This window comes from Cervus elaphus, chromosome 11, assembly GCF_910594005.1.
Source record: "Cervus elaphus chromosome 11, mCerEla1.1, whole genome shotgun sequence".
In the NCBI taxonomy this organism is placed as follows: domain Eukaryota; kingdom Metazoa; phylum Chordata; class Mammalia; order Artiodactyla; family Cervidae; genus Cervus; species Cervus elaphus.
Genome location: NC_057825.1, coordinates 37632208 through 37652144, shown reverse-complemented (window position 1 = coordinate 37652144; position 19937 = coordinate 37632208). Strand labels below are relative to the sequence as shown.

The window sequence follows — 19937 nt, the reverse complement described above, 5'->3', positions numbered from 1 at the left end:
GACACTGTGAGAATTTCTCCTTTTAGGAAAATGAATCTGGCAGGACTCTGGAAAGACCAATTAGGAGGTAAGACTACTAGTGGTAAACTTTATAGTTATCTAAGAAGAAATCCTAAACTGGAGTGGTCATGGTAGGAATTAAAAAGAAGGGACAGATGCAAAAAGGATTTTAGAGCTAGATGTTGCATATTCAAGAACTCTGAATGTGAAGGAAGAGAGCAGTTTAAATAATCAAAGTTATTTTGAGGGTTCAAGTCTAACAGACCAGAAGAAGGGTGGTGCCTTTCACAGAAATGGGGTAAAAAAGCAAAAGGTGATGAACTTTCTCCCCCCCTCAGCTGAAAGAGAGTTCTGGAAAAAGGATCGTTGTATCTATTCAGTTCAGTTCAGTCGTGACTGACTCTTTGTGACCCCATGGACTGCAGCACACCAGGCTTCCCTGTCCATCACCAACTCCCGGAGCTTACTCAAACTCATGTCATCAAGTCAATGATGCCATCCAACCATCTCATCCTCTGTCATCCCCTTCTCCTCCCGCCTTCAATCTTTCCCAGCATCAGAGTCTTTTACATTGAGTCAGTTCTTCACATCAGGTGGCCAAAGTATTGGAGTTTCAGCTTCAGCATCAGTCCTTCCAATGAATATTCAGGACTGATTTCCTTGAGGATTGACTAGTTGGATCTCCTTGCAATCCAAGGGACTCTCAAGAGTCTTCCCCCACACCACAATTCAAAAACATCAATTTTTCAGCTCTCAGGTTTCTTTATAGTCCAACTCTCACATCCATACATGACTACTGGAAAAACCAGAGCTTTGACTAGATGGACCTTTGTTGGCAAAGTAATGTCTTTGCTTTTTAATATGCTATCTAGGTTGATCATAGCTTTTCTTCCAAGGAACAAGCGTCTTTTAATTTCATGGCTGCAGCCACCATCTACAATGATTTTAGAACCCCCAAAAATAAAGTCTGTCATTGTTTCCATTGTTTCCTCATTCCCATGAAATGATGGGACCAGATGCCATGATCTTAGTTTTCTGAATGTTGAGTTTTAAGCCAACTTTTTCACTCTCCTCTTTCACTTTCATCAAGAGGCTCTTAAGTTCTTCTTCACTTTCTGCCATAAGGGTGGTATTATTTGCATATATGAGGTTGTATCTATTATCCTCTTTGTTTAAAAAAAAAAGAACAGAGAGTAGATTCCTAAGGTATGTAAACTTAAAATTCTATAGCTTCCTCTCTACACCTCACATTTTTGTAGATCTCTAATTTTGCAAAGAATGTATGTATTTTTCATTTCTCCCTGAAATATTTAAATAGACTCTCCTCTGTAACTCATCACAACTCCCCATATAGTATAAACAATAAAAAATTGAACACTCACCCAACATATATGAACATCCAGGTGTGACTAAGATGAGGGGCCAATTTGAAGGATCAGAATAAAGTCTTTCTGTAAAAGCTGCTGCAAACAAACAAACAAAATTTATGATATTTTTAATTTGAATTCATAATGAAAAAGTTTGGTAAGATAATGCATCATGGGAATTCATGTAAAAAGTTTTGCATCAATAAAGAAGATGCAGTACATATTATGGCAGTTCAGCCATAAAATGAACAAAATAATGCCATTTGCAGCAACATGGATGCAACTGGAAATTAACTAAGTGAAATAAGTCAGGAAGAGAAAGACAAGTAACATATCAGTTATATGTGGAATCTAAAATAGGCACAAATGAACCTATCTACAAAACATACTTGAAGACATAGAGAACAGACTTGTGGTTGCCAAGGAGGAGGCAGGGAGAGATGGATTGGAAGTTTGGGGTTGGTAGATGCAAAAAAGTATTGCATTCAGAATGGATAAACAGCAAGGCCCTAATGTATAACATAGAGAACTATATTGAATATCCTGTGATAAACCATAATGGAAAAGAATAATTTTTGAAATGTACATATGTGTAAAAAAAAAAAAGGAAAATGAGTTGGTTTCTATAACACTTACACAGGGCTTCCCAGGTGGCTCAGTGGTAAAGAATTTGCCTGCCAGTGCAGGAGATGCAAGAGACGAGGGTTTGATCCCTGGGTTGGGAAGATTTCTTGGAGGAGGAAATGGCAACCCACTCCAGTATTCTTGCCTGGAAAATCCCATGGACAGAGGACCCTGACAGGCTACAGTCCATGGGGTCACAAAGAGTCGGACATGACTGAACAACTGAGCACACGCACACACACTGTGACATTTGCAACAACAAAAAGCTCAAATGGCTTTTTTTTTTTTTTTAGGAAATAACACAAAATTCTATTTTTATTTATTGTGAACATTTCCAAAAGATAAGAAGTAGTCTACCATAAGAGTCACTCAAGTGAAAACTTTTAATAAAGTTAAATAGTTTTCTAATCAGAGATCAGGAAAGAGAGCTTGGAAAAGAAAAACACAGTTACAGATCTTAAAAAGAAGTAGATACTATCAGCCACCAATTTAAACCCTATGAAGTGCCAAATGGTGACTTTTGAAAATTAATTTGAAAAAAAAAAAAAATTAAAAAAAATAAAAATAAAAAAGAAAATTAATTTGAACTGTTTCAAAACTCAGAGGAGATAATAAAGAGATCAAAGTGAGGCGCAAAAGGTAAGAACATGGATGATAAATATGGGTGATCCAAAGACTCTGAGAAGATTTCCAGAGAAGGGGAAATGGGTCATCCTGGTCAACATGTACTGACTATTTAGCAAGCACTGGGCATTGTGCTAAGTAATGCACTGATTTGTTTTATTTAACACTTGCAGCAGCCCTAGTAGGAAAGTACTATGATCATGCACGTTTGTAGATAAGGAAACTATTGCTCAGAGACCTTGACTCTTTTATCTAGTGGTAAATAACTAGTGGGGCTTCCCTGGTGGCTCAGTGGTAAAGAATCCACCTACCAGTGCAGGAGATGCAAGAGACAAGGGATTGATCCCTGGGTCAGAAAGATCCCCTGGAGGAGGAAATGGCAACCCACTCCAGTATTCTTGCCTGGAAAATTCCTTGGACAGAGAAGCCTGGCGGGCTACAGTCCATAAGGTCGTGAAAGAGTTGGACATGACTTTGCAACTAAAAAACAACATATAACTAAATCTAGTGTCTGTTTCCCTTCAAAATAGACAAACACTCCAAATAAGAACTTCTTTGCTTAGAAAGCTCTCTCTGTGTGTTAGGGTTATGCCAGTGTCCGCAGAGGAACCCAGTTTCTCATTCCTTGCTCAAATCGCACTCCCTCCCTGTCTCCTCTCCACCAGGCACAGATGAAGATGCCATCATCAACGTCCTGGCCTATCGCAGCACGGCCCAGCGCCAGGAAATCCGGACAGCCTACAAGACCACCATCGGCAGGGTAGGCCTGTGCTCTCCGCCTTGACAAGGGATCTGTCAGGCAACAGGGAAGCAGGGACCCCTTCCTACTTGATCCCTGAAGTAGTGGCCCTTTGTTTTGGGTTTTTTAAAAATAATTTTATATTTTTATTTTTGGCTGTGCTGGGTCATCATTGCTGTGTGGGCTTTTCTGTAGTTGCGGCAAGGAGGGCTTCTCTCTAGTTGTGCTTCTCACTGCAGCGGCTTTTCCTATTTTGGAGCACAGGCTCTAGAGCACCCAGGCTTCAGTAGTTATGGTTCTGGGGCTCTAGAACACAGGCTGAATGTTGTGGTGCATGGGCTCAGTTGCTCCTCAGTGTGTGGGATCTTCCTGGACCAGGGGTAGAAACCATGTCTCCTGCGCTGGCAGGCAGATTCTTTACCACCAAGCCACCAGGGAAGCCCAGCCATTTGTTTTTAAAACATGGATCCCTTGCCTTGTTTAAAGATATTCTTGACAACAAACAAACAGCTTCAACACATCCTATAGTTCCTCCACTGTCCATAGCCAGAAGTGATTTCATGGAGCTCTTGATTCACAAAGCTCAAGGCTAAGTTTAGTCTCTTCGCACACAATTTTTCGCAGGGACTTAGTTGTGGAATGGACTCACTGCCCCCACCCCGCTATGAAGCACCAGGCAGGGCTCTGCTTCCCATGCTCCTTCCCTCAACCTGGTGGCTTCCTTTGGCCACCTGTGAACGAAGATCCTCCAAACCGATTAAAATATTAAATCCAGTTTGTTGTTCTAAATAGGCTCTCCTAGGATTTAGGGTCTATTCTGACTCTTCTACGTAAACTGATTTGTGGCATATATTCATTCCTTTGAATGATCCTCAATTGATCCCTGCCAGTTATAGAATGGGGTTCTGTGTGTGTGAGTATATATGTGTGTGCATTTTACTGGCTTGTGCATTCAGAGGTGGTTCACTCACCATGTTTCCCCTTCTGCTTTGAATCCCACACCCCTGAGGAACCCTGTCTCAGTTTCGTTTCCAACAGCTCACTTACCAGAGTCATTCACCCGGTCTTTTCATATCACTGAAAGCCTATCTGTGTGACTAGACAATCTTTTTATTGAGTAAACGTTATCAGTGAGTGCCTCCAGGTCTCAGGTGCTGTTAACTCCATGATAAGTATTTCTGTTCCTAGATAATTTATAAAAGCTAGTCAGATGAGGCTGCTTCCCAAAGACAGGCATTAAGCTGCTGGGCAGGACGGGCCTGGCTCAGCTCTTCCAGGGAGCATCTACATGCCAACCTTGGCTGGGCACCAGCAGAAAACAAGATTCTATCCATCAGGTTGCTTGGACTATCTTCTGGGCATTTTAAAGTCTCCTGAATCCCCAAAGAAGTTTAATGAACATGCCTGTGGTGTGTGAGCTAAAGTGTGGCTACATATTTGGGGTTGATTCATTCAGCTTCAGAACTAAGCTGATCTGACAGCAGTTTGTTAAGATGAGCAACCTTAGCAGATTGACTGAATGCTAATTTATTTGTTCATTCATCTGTTTGATATATGTGGATTAACAGAAAAATAGGTACAATAGATTAAAATACAGTGTTTTGGACTCAGGTTTGTGAGAATCTGCGATCTGAACTTGAAAGCAAATTGCCTCCTTACTAGTTAGTTGATCTTAAGCAGGTTCTTAAACTCTCTGACCTGTAAGAGGAAATGTGACTAAATGTCTTTAGAATTTGGTCCTTTGTCCAAGTAATTATTACATTTCTTTTTAACAATTGAGCCTTAAGAATTAATCATGAATGATTACAAGACTGCAACTAAATGCCTATTTAGAAGAATAGTAAAAAAATAGAAACAGGGCATTGATAAAAGAAATTATATTACATCTACATATAGAAATTTCTGCAGCTGTTAAAAATATTGTAGGTAGATACTGACTTGGAAATATATTCAGGGTGTGTTCATAAGTGAGCAAACACACTGATCTTGGGGCCCCTTTCATTCTTAAATTATTGAAGACTTTTTTGTTTTTGCTGGTTACACCTATTAATATTGACTGTATTAGAAATTAACACTGAGGATATTTAAAACTAAGTATTTGTTAACTTATTTTAAAAACAATAAAAACTCATTACATGCTAGCAAAAATAACAATTTCAGGAAAAATAGCTTAATATTCCAAAACAAAAAAATAGTTGTGAGAAGATTGGTGTTGTTTTACATTTTCAAATCTCTCTAATGTCTGCTGAATGCAAGACAGCTAGATTCTCATATGTGCTTCTGCATTCACCTTGTTGCGATACCTGGTGTTGGTTACAGTAGGAAGAAAACTTGGTCTTGTACAGATAGGTAGTCGGGAAGGGGAGGAGTATTTTCAAAGCCTTTTCACATAACTGTGGATCTGTAGATGTGCTGCGCAGCCTTTGGCAAGCTCCACAGGACAGCTGGGAGGGGATGAGGGTGTAATGTCAGATCCCCACGTCTTAGTGTTCTTATGAAGAGGGTTTCGAGGACGTGAGCCCCCTGAGAGGGTCCTGGAGACCTCAGCCATCCCTGGACCTCACCGAGGGCAGCTGGTTTCTGTTACTGGAGCAGTTAAGCGGAGCACTTCCTTGTGTCCCAGGACCTGTTGGACGACCTGAAGTCGGAGCTGAGTGGCAACTTCGAGCAGGTGATCCTGGGGATGATGACGCCCACGGTGCTGTACGATGTGCAGGAGCTGCGAAAGGCGATGAAGGTTTGTGATCCTCTCCTCCTGCTCTTGGGGCTGGGGGTGCAAAGGAGGACCGCTGCCGCGCTTTCTCAAGAAGCCATGACCGAGGCCTGAGAGCGTGGAGGAGGAGGGCATGGGGGAAGGATTTTCCTTCATTTAAGACAACTTGAAAACAGGACATTACAATCTAGCAACTGTAACTTCAAAGTTGTTTCCCTAAAAGTGAAGAAATTCTTTCTTTCCGGTGGCCCACTGGGGAGTGGTTATACTCATGCTTGTGGTGTAACTCCAGACAATTTATTGCCATATTAGCTCCTTTTTTGAGAAGTGGAACTTTTGACTGACACTGTGAGGGCCTCTTGGTCTGCTGTAAGCTCAGAACCTGTCAAGAGTTCTCAGCCTTCCAAGATGCTGGAGCCACTATGCCCTATGCCAGGCTCTGCCGATTTTTAGCGACCAAGTACAAAATTCAGCTAGGACTGCCCTCCCCCCTCACGTCAGTGAACACTCAGGCTCATGGAAGGTTCTGGGCTAGTCACTGGGAAACAGAGATAACAGCCTTTGCCAGAAGAAGATTCTGTCCTTCAAAGGAAAAGTACAGGGGAGACCAAGGCAAGACAAAACCTGCAGAGGATGGAAGCTATTCCTAACCAACACCCAAAAACAGCCCGTGAAATGTTTGTTATGACTTATAAACATGTTGGAATTTGGATAGGAAAGTTAAAAATGAGCAAATCCTATTGCTGGAACTAGGTGAGTTGTCTTTATTCTCTGCAGATTTCTGGTTGTATTCCTCCTGTGTCTGGGATTCAACTTGGTAACCTGACTCATAACGCCCTCTCCTCTGGCTTTTACATTTAGGGAGCTGGCACGGATGAGGGCTGCTTGATTGAGATCCTGGCCTCCCGGACGCCTGAGGAGATCCGGCGCATAAACCAGACCTACCAGCTGCGTATGTAGCATCCTCAGAGGCCTTGGTGGAGGCCCTGTCCTCTGAGAACTAGACTGGAAGTGGGAGGTTACCCACTGAGACACTGACCACGAGGGAGCCTCAGCTACAAGTTCCGCTCTCAGGCAGATCCCTGTTGATCCAAATGACTGTTGGCTTTTCGAGACTCCTCAGGTGTACCTGCCACTCTTCTTAGGCTATGCAGTGAAGTGTTTATTACCCTGAAAGCTGGAAAGCTGCTCTTTAGTATCAAGCAGAGAATCAAAGGTGTTTATTCAAATGTGGTGGCACCACTGAATCAGCATTCCAGGGACTGACCTGGAGGAGCAGTCTCCTCAACTTCTTCCCTTCAGACTAGGCTGTAGGTCCTGCAACCACCTTCAGTGGCAGTCAGTTCAGTTCAGTTCAGTCGCTCAGTGGCAATACTCCCCTCTTAAAAATCTCCAGAGGACAGTACGTATGAGGAGCCTTTAAAAGAGGCATGCCTTTTTGACCTAAGAATATAATAAAAAATGTCCAAAGGTTCAGATCCCACAGTGTCATCTATATTAGCTTAAAATGTCCAACAGAGTGGCTAAACAAAATACAGCACATCCATACAACATAATCATCAAAATGTATATTGGAGGATATTATTAAACTACAATGAGTGGTATGTTATATGGATAAGGGAAAAAGACATATCATAAAATGAGATGTTGTGATCCCATTTCTTAAAGAAACAAAAATAATATGTGATGTGGGGAAAATGAGGAAGGATACTCACCAAAATGTTATCAATGATTATTATTTCTGAGTGATTAGATGAGGTTTTGTTCCCTGCCTCCCCCCCCCACCACTTCATTTAACTCATTTTGTTTTTCCTAAGTTTTCTGTAATAAATGTACAGTTCAGTAGAAAGAAAACAAAACAGTAAGAGTGTTTTGGTAGAGGTTCAGAGTGGGAGATTCGAAACCTGGGAGTCTGGTTCTAGTGCTGACTCCCTGTGGTCTTCTCCCTGCGGACAGCCCGCTGCTTGTCCCCAAACACAGGTTCAGAGCCTCCACGCGGTTTGCCTTTCCTCGTGCTGCTTAACCTGTTCTGCGTGTCACTGCAAACCACATTCAGGACAGGTCCCTAGACAGTAGGAACCACAAAAGAGGGGATCACAGCCCCGCCTTCTCAACCCCCAATTTAAGCAACAAGAGCATCTTGTTTCTGCTCTAATCATTTATCTTCTGCTCTAACCATCAACTTATTTTGACCATTTTACCAAGACTTTAGTTTTTCATCAGCTGTGTATGGGCTGAAGAACCTCATGATGAGCTGCTTCAGTAATCAGGCTGGTCCAGGAGAGGATGGAATACTCTGGGATGTGACCCGGGTTTGGGCAGGGATCTTTACTCTGATGTCACTAATTTGACTCTCTTGCTAGAATATGGGCGCAGCCTTGAAGATGATATTCGCTCTGACACGTCATTCATGTTCCAGCGCGTGCTGGTGTCTCTGTCCGCCGTGAGTCGCTCCCACCTTTGATGGGGGTGGGGGGGTGGTTTACTGAGACATTCACTCTCTACCCGCTCTTCCAGCCTTTCTCAACCTTTCAACCTCCCAAATGGGAATTTTTCCCTGTGTTTTTCTGAAGCCTCTCTGTTGTTTTATATTCTCTCCTTTAAAGACTCTAGCTAATCTTGCATCTCCATTTTTTTCTCATTTATACATACAAGTACTTAATATATGCCAGACAATCATTACTCATTGAAAGTTAGGAATGTGGTTAAAAGGCAGTCCTGGGCTTTAAGAATTTATATTGTCAGAAGTGGATCTAGCAGGCCCATGTGTTGCTCTAATAAAAGCATGAAAGTATGTGCCAAAAAAGAGGCACAGAGTAGAAGAAAGGTTCAAGGAGAGATTTTGGTTGCAGAAACAGAAAAGGCTTCATGGCAGAGGTGCTGGCTGAGAGAGGACCAGGAGGGTTGCTGGAATTTCAAGAGGCACAGGTGTGTGTGGGTACATTCCATGCAGGAAGAACAGTGAGGACAAGACAAGGAGTCAGGAAACACGGAGCGGGTTCAGGGAACAGTTGGCTGAGCCGGAAAATGAACTGGGGTCCCATGTTGAGGAGTTTGTGCTTTTTCTTTTTGGAGAGCTGTGGGGAGCCTCTGAAGGTTTTGGAGCAGTAGAGTGATGTGATTGGAACGTCTTAGAAGAGTAATGTGATAGCGGTGTGTCCAATGAATTGAACTGGAGGAGGGGAGCCCAGGCAGGAGGTTACCTTGGTATTCCAGATATCATGAAAAAAGCAGGTCTGGGCCAGTGTCGGGGCAGAGATGCCAGAAAAGAAAGATGGATTTACAAGCATTTCACACCACTTCACAATTTTATCTTTAGGCCTGACCTCCTTCCAGAGTGTGAGGCTCTCTTTTCTCACTGCCTTTTCCCTGTTTCCTTGTGGATATTCTGCCATCACCTCCTTCTGTCCGCCCAGTCCTCCTAAACTAAACTTGAACTCATTTTGCCTCCAAACCAACTCTTTTTCCTCCCTCATCTTGTTCTATTACTATTGTTTCTGTTTTTCCAACAACCAAAGCGGAAGCCTGGAAAGCATCTCCAACTCCCACTTTGCTGTGTCGCTGATGTTTACATAATCATGCCAGCCTGCTTTTCTCTTCATTTTATTTTATTTTTTTGCTTTGGCTGTGCCGGGTCTTCTTTGTGTGTGGGGCTCTTCGTTGCGGCATGCCATCTTCTCTGGCTGCGGTGTGCGGGCTTTCCTAGGTGTGGCACGGGGCCTGGAGCACACAGGCTCAGTAGTTGTTGCACTCGAGCTTAGATGCTTTGCAGCATGTGGGATCTTAGTTCCCCAACCAGGGATCGAACCTGAGTCCCCTGCTTTGGAAGGCAGATTCTTAACCACTGGACCACCAGGGAAGTCCCAACCAGCCTGCATTTCTTACTTCCTACCCATTTTTTCTTTTCCTCCCAGATTTACCACTGCAGAGCCATGCCTAGATTGTAGCACATTGGAATAGCCTAGCGATAAAATAGTGTAACAAACCAGAGAAAAGTAGCCCATTTTGCCACACTTGGCCATTCCTCTACCTTTCAGTCCTGCCCTCCTGGTGTTGGTGAGGGACAGGGCACTTTGGGGTGCTCCTCAGGCCCCCACAGTTGGCCCCAGAGTCTCTTGATTCTCCTTTTTCCCCAGCTCCTATGTGGCAGTGTTGATCAGCATAAAGTTGCCAGTTAGGGAGACATACGTCAGCTAGCTTGAGAAAACATGGGAGTGGAGGAAGGGGAGGAAAAAGGGGGTTGTGGTCCTGGGAAGAGCACTCACCAGGCCATATTTGTCCTCCTGCCCCTTCAACTGTCAGAGACACCCACACAACATCAGGGAGCCACACCAGGCTTGCCCTCTGTTTGATCAGATCAGAGCCATGGGCGTAACGCAAACACATTTGAGGACATCTGTCCTTTCTCCCTAAACTGCACTCATGCCCCTTCCATCTAATTACCCTGTCCTTGGGTTCCCAGACATTCTGTCTTATCAGGGCACCCAGATCTTCTTGGATCCTCTCTCAGTCTCTGTGGTTTGTTTTTCTCATCCTCAGGGAGGCAGGGATGAAAGCAATTATCTGGATGATGCTCTCGTGAGACAGGATGCCCAGGTGAGTAGAACTGAAGCTTCTTTCCTCTCTTTTGCCAATGAGACACGCCGAGTTGGTGGACATCTTCTTATATTTCAGTGAATATTGGTCAGGCTGGGATTTGTTATGAAAAAAGATCCCCATAGGTGCCTTTAATAGCAGAAGTTTCTTGCAGAGATACCTGGGGCTTGGGGCTGGTTTGGGGCATCAGTATATAAGCATCCCTGGGTTCCAGATTTTCTAACATTGGGACCATGGTGTGGCTGCCCCCACAGAATCACAGAGTGTCTTCTGAATCACTAGGTGATAAAGGGACCTGCCTATGCTTTGTTGACCTCACATTTTTACTTCCCCAAAGAGAACATTTAATACAACCTATGTAAAATGGGTAAAACTAATACCAAACCCTAAGAGGCAGTTGCTTCCCTGGTACCCAGCCCACTGATGGCTGCCCTGAAACCAACTAATCGTGTTTTCACTGTGACCAGATAACGCTAAAAATAATAACTAATAAAATCTAGTAAGGACCTGGTTTTGTCCTTACCAGGGGCCAAACACTGTTCTAAACTCTTTATATGAAGTATGTCATTGATTCCTTATAATAACCCTATGAACTTAAGTATTGCTATTCCCATGTTATGGACAAGGAAATTGAGGCTCAGAGAAGTCAATATCTTGCTCAAGTTCCCATAGATAATAAATCACAGAACCGGGATTTGAACCTATGCAATTTGGATCTAGACTTTGTTAACCAGTATGTGACCTTAGAGAGAGATTTGTCCCATTCAGGACTAGGAGCAGAGGATGAGATGGTTAGATCACATCACTGACTCAATGGACCTGAATTTGAGCAAACTCCAGGAGATAGTGGAGAAGAGATGAACCTGACATACTACACTTCATGGGGTCACAAAGAGTCAGACACAATTTAACGACTGAACAACCATGAAGCACTCAGGATTGTGTAGGAAAGAACCTTTTTCTTTCACTAGAAGTGAAAGAAGTATATAAATCCTAAGAGTTCTGAAGACTCAGGGAGGCCCATCCCATAAAGAGATACAGGAAATTGCCTTCAATCCAGAAGTTTCGAGGAAGGAGAAGGTATTAAAACTCTCAGATGCTTATGTGCATTTCAGCTACCTCTAGGAGAACATTTGGGGGCACACTGGAAGGAACCTCCATAGCCCAGGTGAATCCTGAATTTAGTTTTTTAAATTAATTTATTATTTAATTGGAGGCTAATTACTTTACAATATTGTAGTGGTTTTTGCCATACATTGACAGGAATCAGCCATGGGTGTACATGTGTTCCCCATCATGAACCCTCCTCCCACCTCCCTCCCCATTCCATCCCTCAGGGTCATCCCAGTGCACCAGCCCTGAGCACCCTGTCTCATGCATCAAACCTGGACTGGCGATCTGTTTCACATATGATAATATACATGTTTCAATGCTATTCTCTCAAATCATCCCACCCTCGCCTTCTCCCACAGAGTCCAAAAGATTGTTATTTACATCTGTGTCTCTTTTTCTGTCTCGCATATAGGGTCATCATTACCATCTTTCTGAATTCCTTATATATGTGTTAGTATACTGTATTGGTGTTTTTCTTTCTGACTTACTTTACTCTGTATAATAGGCTCCAGTATCATCCACCTCATTAGAACTGATTCAAATACATTCTTTTTAATGGCTGAGTAATATTCCATTGTCTATATGTACCACAACTTTCTTATCCTGAATCCTGAATTTAAATGAAGAGTTAGTGAGCAATTTATTCCTGAAACATTATATCCACTGTCACTTTTTTTGTGGGCTTGCCAGGTGCTAGGCATTGTGCTAACTACTTTACATTTTTTTCCTTATAATAAATCTGTGAAGTAGATATTACTTCTGTTTTATAGACTATGAGACTGATTCTCAGATTTATATAACTTGTATAAGATTACGTAACTGGTGGAATTGGGCTCCTTGACTCTAGGTCTGTATGATTTTTTAAAACCATGTAATTCATATTACAAAGCTACAGTAATCAAAAGAGTTTGGTATTGTCATTAAAACAGACATACAGATCAATGGAATAGAAGAGAAATCTGAGAAATAAACCTACACATATATGGTCAATTAACTTATGAAAAAGGAGCCAAGAATATACAATGGGCAAAAGATAGTCTTTTCAATAAATTTTGTTGGGAAAACTGAATAGCCCTAAGCAAAAGAATGAACCAGAACCGACTACCTTACTGTATACATAACAATTCACTCAAAATGAATTAATGACTTCAAAGTAAGACCTGAAACCATAAAGTTCCTAGAAGAAAACATATGTGATAAGCTGCCTTACATGGGTCTTAGCAATGATTTTTTTAATCTGACACTGAAAGCTAAAGCAACAAAAGTAAAAATAAACAAGTAGGACTGTATCAAACTAAAAAGCTTCTGCACAGCAAAAGCAAGCATCAACGAAATGAAAAGGCAACCTATTCAATGAGAGAAAATATTTTCAAATCATATATCTGATAAAAAGTCATATCTAAAATATAAAAAGAACCTGTACAACTTAACAGAAGTAACCAAACAATGCAGTTTTAAAATGGGCAGAAGATCTGAATAGACATTTTTTCCAAAGACATCCAGATGTCCAACAGACACATGAAATGATGCTCAACATCATTAGTAATCAGAGAAATGCAAGTCAAAACCACAATGAGATATCACTTCACTCCTGTCAGAATGGCTGTCATCAAAAACACAATAAACAGCAAGTGTTGGCAAGGATGTGAAGAATAGGCAATCTTCATTCACTGTTGATGGGAATGTAAATTGGTGCAGTCACTATGGAAAACAGTATGGAGTTTCCTCAAACAAAATAAAAATAGAACTAATTCATGATCCAGCAATTTCACTTCTGCTATCTGCCCCTCAAAAATGAAAACACTAACTCAAAAAGACATATGTACCGCCTTAGTCACAAAAGTATTATTTACAATAGCCAAGAAATAGAAACAACCTAAGTACCCATCAACAGATGAATGAAAGAAATTGTCGTATATATGAATAGAAAAATGCTCTCTAGCCATAAAAACAGTGAAATCTTAAAATGTGCAAAAATGTGGATGGATCTAGAGGGCTTTATGCTACCTGAAATAAGCCAGAAAGAGAAAGGCAAATACTATATGATCTCACTTACATGTGGAATTGAAACAAACAAACAACAACCAAGGAAAAAACAATCTTATAGATACAGAGAGCAGACTGGTGGTTGCCAGAGGCAGGGGTGGAGGTGGGCAAAACGGGTGAAGGAGGTCAAAAAGTACAGACTCTGTTATAAATAAGTCATGAGGGTGTAATGTACAGCATGGTAACTACAGTTAATAATACTGGGGACTTCCCTGGCGGCCCAGTGGTTAAGACTCTACTTTCACTGCAGCAGGCACAAGTTTGATCCCTGGTTAGGGAGCTAAGATCCTGCATGCTGCACAGTGCTGCCAAAAGTAAATAAATAAAATTGTGTTAAAAAACAATAATGCTATATTGCATACTTGAAAGTTCCGAAGAGAATAGATCTTAAGAGTCCTTATCATAAGAAAAAATACTTTGTAATTATATGTGGTGCCAGATGGTAAAACTCATTGTGTCTACCAATGGTAGACTCATTGTGGGAGGGGTCATTTCACAGTGTACACAAATATCAAATTATTATGTTCTGCACCTGAAACTAACATAATGTTATATGTCAATTATACCTAATTTTTAAAAAACACAACAAAACCATGCAATTTAACAAATATTTGGGAGTCCTTCAAGGAGCATAGTTCTCCTTGTAAGTGACCAGGTGAAAAGGTGCTTAACAACAAATATGGGCTGGGGGAAGCTGGAAGGCCTAGAACTCATTTTTCTGTATCCTCCAAGTCTTACAAAGAACCAAAGAATTTAAGAACCACTCTCCAAGGTTTCCACTCTTCTTCCAAAATAAAACAAGAGGAAAATCTGGTCAGCCTTTGTTCTTTAAGCTGCATCAGCAAAGGGCCATTTGCAGACTTTGGGTATTATGGAACTGGATTTTGAGGCAAGTAAATTAGTTTGTGATGAAAAGAATTATCAGGACAGGGGAAATTAGGTAGTAATTTATTATCAAAGGTAGAAAATTTAAAATATAGAGAAGCTAAATGTCCAATTTTATCTATTCTTGCGATGAAAACCACACCCAAGGAAATAACAGGTAGTGTTCAGAATTCCTACTTGAAAAAGAAATTTATAATGTATTAAAAGCACATTGAAAATGTCCTTCAGAGCTTTTGTTAGAATCTGGCATATATTTGATTCACTTTGAAAAACAAACCAGGAAATACAAAAATAGAGAAAAATCTGCATCAAAACTGGAAACCATGCCAGATGGGCAGCAAAGCTGGGCCAAGGATGCCGGAGAGTCATTGCTGCCCCAGAAAAGAAGTTCACACACACACACACACACACACTGCCCCCGATGGAAATAGAGTGGCTTCCTGCAAATGGAGAAACTCCTCAGGGAAGACTTGGGCTGTGTCTCAGGCGCCTCCACTGGACCTGCAGCAAGTCCTCCTGATTGAAATTCATCCAGATGAAAAGTGAGGAGCTCAAAGAAGAATCCATTGCACCGTGTTGTGTGGAGAAAACCAGGTCTGTTTATCATTTCAAGATCAAAGATCATGAACATCCACTAATCTCAACTCAAATACTATGTGGCCCGTGAAGAAACTGGGGCTCAAAGGGAGGCAAACAGGGGCTCACTTTAAGGAAGAGACAGATTTCAGATTGCTCTGGATCCTGACATACAAGAGAATGACAGGTTTTAATTACCTAAACAAGAGCTTTAAAAAAAAAAAGATGCAATGAGAAAATAATGGAGCTGAAAATGGAACTGCATGAAGGCAAGCAGAGATAAAGAGAAGGCTAGATGAGCGGAGGGGAAGTGTTCTTACAAGGAAAGGAGACTTCCCTGGCGATCCAGTGGTTAACAATCTGCCTTCCAATGCAGGGGACTAGGGTTCAGTCCCTGTGGGAAACTAAAATCCCTCATGCCGAGGGGCAACTAAGCCCGAGCACCGCAACTATTGACCCTTGTGCTCTAGAGCCCGTGTGTCACAACTGAGACCTGATGCAGCCAAAAATAAATAAATATTCTAAAAAGAAACAAGGAAAGACAGAATAAACGTTTATTAGAAGCAGCACTGATCAGAAATGACACTGCACAAAACAGTCATTGTTGTCGAAGGCAATGCTGAAAATGCCTCCAATTTTCAGGGGGAAAAAAAAGACAAAACAATCACATAAGATGAGGACTATAGAGGAAAGACAGTGGAGATTAGAATCTCAACAAGAAGGGTATGGACAGACTTGCCCTAATATATAGTTAAATGTATAATAAATGTACAAATGAATTAAAGCATGTGGTCCTGGTATAAGATAGGGAGAAGTCAACGGAATAATTAGAAAGTCTAAGAGCAGAACAAGGCCTATGTGAGAATATACAGAAATATATACAGAATATATGCATTTCAAGTCAGTGAAGAAAGCACAGGTTACTCAGTGGAGTTGGAAAAATTGGCTAACCATTTGAGCAATAATAAAGTTAGATCCCAGCTTTTACCTGACAGCATAATAAGTTCCAGATAGATTGAAATTTTTAGCATAAATAAAGTAAGCCATAAAAGTAGTATAAAAAAGTTAAATATTCTTTTTAAATCTGGAACTAGAAAAGGATTTTGTATGCATTTTCTTTTAAGATAGAAACCATAAAGGAAAAGGATTGGTAGTTTGGCTAAATTTTAAAAAGAAAGAATTGTTTTACCAAACAATACCACAAACAAAATTAAAGATCAAATGACAGAATGGGGAGAAATTTCACCCTATGTATAGTAAGCTTAATATGAAAATATATAAGTAAACTACAGTTTCAATACTGTTATTGAAACTTATTCATATTTGTTCTGAATAAGAATGCCCCATTTCTTTAAAAAAAAAAAAAAAAGACATTGGACATTAACAGACAACTCAAAAAAAAAAAAAAAGAAAAATAGAAATGGCAAATACACCAAAAAATGACCAACCTCACTAGTTATTTAAAAAACTAACACAAAAAGATACCGTTTTCTACCCATAACTAAAACTTTACCCTTTTCAAGTTAGTTTTTCTGGTATTTTACAAAAGTATCATTCTGTGAGAGATGGAAAGTTCCTTGTTTGCCCACATGTTCTAGTTACAATTGCTGTGTAAGAACTACCTCAAGCTTATGTCAGAGGTCTTAGCTGGGAAAACTTGAACTGCTAGAGGTGGCTCAAACGGCTGGGGGTAGGAGTCTCCATCACTTGTGTCTGGTGTCTGGGCTATGAACACGGGGCTCACCTCAGGCTTCGAAAGGGTCTCGTACCTGTGGCCTCTTCAGGTGGCGTGGGCTTCCCAGAGCATGGCAGCTGCCTTTCAAGAGGGACCACCTAGAAAGCCAGCATTCCATGAGAACCAAAGCTGCCTGAGCTTTATGACCTAGCCTCAGAAATCAGTGTCGCCGCCACTGTACTTTATTGATTGAAGCACTCACAAGCCTGCTGAGAATCAGATTTGAGAAACACTGAACTAGATAAACCTTTTGTGTCCTCCCAGCTTTAAAATTCCGCAGTCCAAAATAAATAAATAAAAAAAAATAAAATTCCACAGTCCTCTGTATGGGAAAAAGAATCTAGAAAAGAGTGTGTATATGTATAACTGATTCATTTTGCTAAACACCTGAAATTAACACAACATTGTAAATCAACTGTAAAATGATAAAATTCCATGATCCTGAGAACTGACTCTTTAATCATGTGGCAGTAGAGAGGGAAGTGAACAAACAGCTAAGTAGATGGAGGTAAGCCCAAGGAGTGACAAAATGTATCAGTGAAGGGTATTTTGAGAAATTTAACAAGCCAGCTGCTGGTTATAAATGAACAGTGGGGAGAGAAGCCACTTGCCACTAGAGAGAAGTAAATCACAGGTCATTCTAGAGTGGTGTTGTCCAATAGAACTTTCTTTAATGTTGAAAATGTTCTACACCTTCTGAGTCTAGTATGGGTAACCACTAAGCCACATGTGGCCATTGAGCACTTGACATGTGGCTAGTATGGCTGGGGGGTTGAATTTTAAATTTTCTGTAGTTAATTAAAATTCAAATAGCCACATGTAGTTAGTGGCTACCATATGGAACAGCCCAAGTCAAGCATTCCTTTTGGTTCTTAAGACAAACCACGAAGTCTGCATGTTTGCTCTGACTCTCCGGGAGGTATCATAGAGTTCCATTAGTCTTATACCTAAGGAAAAATCCTGAGTCATTTCCACTCACTGCCAACACCACTTCTACCCCCGTCACCAGGAAAATAAAACTAAGCCAACTCCCGCTCTTTGAAGTTCTGGAAGTATTTACAGATGTTCTGGCACCTTCTCTGTTGTGTTTTAAACTCGTGCTTTGTTTGGCTTCAGGACCTGTATGAGGCTGGAGAGAAGAAATGGGGGACAGATGAGGTGAAATTTCTAACTGTTCTCTGTTCTCGGAATCGAAATCATCTGTTGCATGGTAAGGCACTTGCTTTTTTTTCTAAAGAAACTATCTGAAAGATAGTGAAAATGATATTACCCATAACTGATAACCTTTTTTCCTTTACTTGGTGTAAAGTACTTTACTAATTGTACTGAACTGTCTTAAATGTCTTAGGTTGAGAACTGTTGAGTGCAATGATATGCATGAGAGTCAATTGCTGGAAGATTAATTATGAGTAATTAGCAGATATGTTCTGGAGAAGGAAATGGCAACCCACTCCAGTATTCCTGCCTGGAGAATCCCAGGGACGGGCGAGCCTGGTGGGCTGCCGTCTTTGGGGTCGCACAGAGTTGGACACGACTGAAGCGACTTAGCAGCAGCAGCAGCAGATATGTTCATAGAGGTTTGGCGTTCCTGTTTGTAGGAAACTCACTTCCATAGTCTGGAGAAGGAAATGGCAACCCACTCCAGTACTCTTGCTTGGAAAATCCCATGGACCAAGAAGCCTGGTAGGCTGCAGTCCACAGGGTCACAGAGAGTTGGACACGACTGAGCAACTTCACTTTCACCCACTTTCATAGTCAATCTTTTTTTCTAAAGTAGCTCTATTTAAATTTAGTTATATAAGACAAAATCTTTAGTACATCAGCAAGTATTAAAATAGAAATATTGGTTGACATTTATTCCTGTTTAACTTCCAAGTTGTAAAAGCTAATAGAAGTGATTACTTTAGTGGGTTTGTTGTATAAGATGAAGAGTGGATAACTTCAAATTTTATTTCCTATGTGTAAAGTTTCTGTTTTGCTTCTGATAATGCTAGTCTTTGTAATGTACTTTTGAGTTCTTTGGGGAAAAGGCACTATACAGCTGTAGAATATTTGTTGTCTGGTTTATTTTCTTCCTGTAAACAGTGATAAAGGTTTAGTAAGATATTTCATGTTTTATATAAGCTGTCTAGGTCTTTATGCTATATCCTAATTTTATAAACTCATCATGCCCTTATAATCACTCACAGTTTACAAAACTGGTGAGAAATTTGAGGCGAAAGAGTTTGCTAAATTGAAAACTTTAAAAAATAATTTAAAATTACAATATATTTGAAAGTTGGAATTATTTCAGGTATTCCACACTGACAGTAAGTGATTATTCCAGTTATTAAATGTCATGAACTATCATCAGATCCAGGGCTTCCCAGGTGGCTCAGAAAGAATCCACCCGCCAATGTAGGAGACCCAGGTTCAATTCCTGAGTCAGGAAGATGCTCTGGAGAAGGGAATGACAACCCACTCCAGTATTCTTGCCTGGTGAATCTTCACAGACAGAGGAGCCAGGCATCCTACAGTCCATGGGGTTGCAAAGAGTCAGACACGACTGAGCACGCAAGCATCATCAGATGCACCAACTTCTGATTCAGCTCCCTATTTTTTTGCCTTCCCTTGCCTGATTATTAATAAAGCACATCTCCCCCTGGTGATACTTTTCAGGAACTGCATGTCCTCAGAAGTGGATTTAATGGAAATATTAATATATTTTCAACAATTTTCGCTTCTAGGCACAAGTCAGTAGGGTAACTTGTGCTTGTAAGCCACTGGAAGAAAATCTTTTAAGCATTATTTGAACAAACATCATAGTTTAATTACCAACCAACAATAGTGAGGATTCATAATAACTAAAATCTATCTTCCAGGTGCAGTGCTTAGTATATTATAAGTATTGTTTGTTGCAACATAACAATGAAAGCAGAC

At 40.9% G+C, this 19937-nt stretch overlaps 1 protein-coding gene across 3 annotated transcripts in view; it reads left to right on the top strand.

The window, feature by feature from the left end:
- Positions 1–19937, top strand: part of ANXA4 (annexin A4) — a 70930-nt gene that overhangs the window by 40143 nt on the left and 10850 nt on the right. For all 3 annotated transcript variants that reach the window (XM_043917550.1, XM_043917548.1, XM_043917549.1), the window contains exons 4-9: positions 3281–3375; positions 5978–6091; positions 6929–7019; positions 8431–8510; positions 10607–10663; positions 18135–18228. In XM_043917550.1, coding sequence (XP_043773485.1) covers positions 3281–3375; positions 5978–6091; positions 6929–7019; positions 8431–8510; positions 10607–10663; positions 18135–18228 — 531 coding nt within the window. The remainder of the gene's footprint in view (positions 1–3280; positions 3376–5977; positions 6092–6928; positions 7020–8430; positions 8511–10606; positions 10664–18134; positions 18229–19937) is intronic.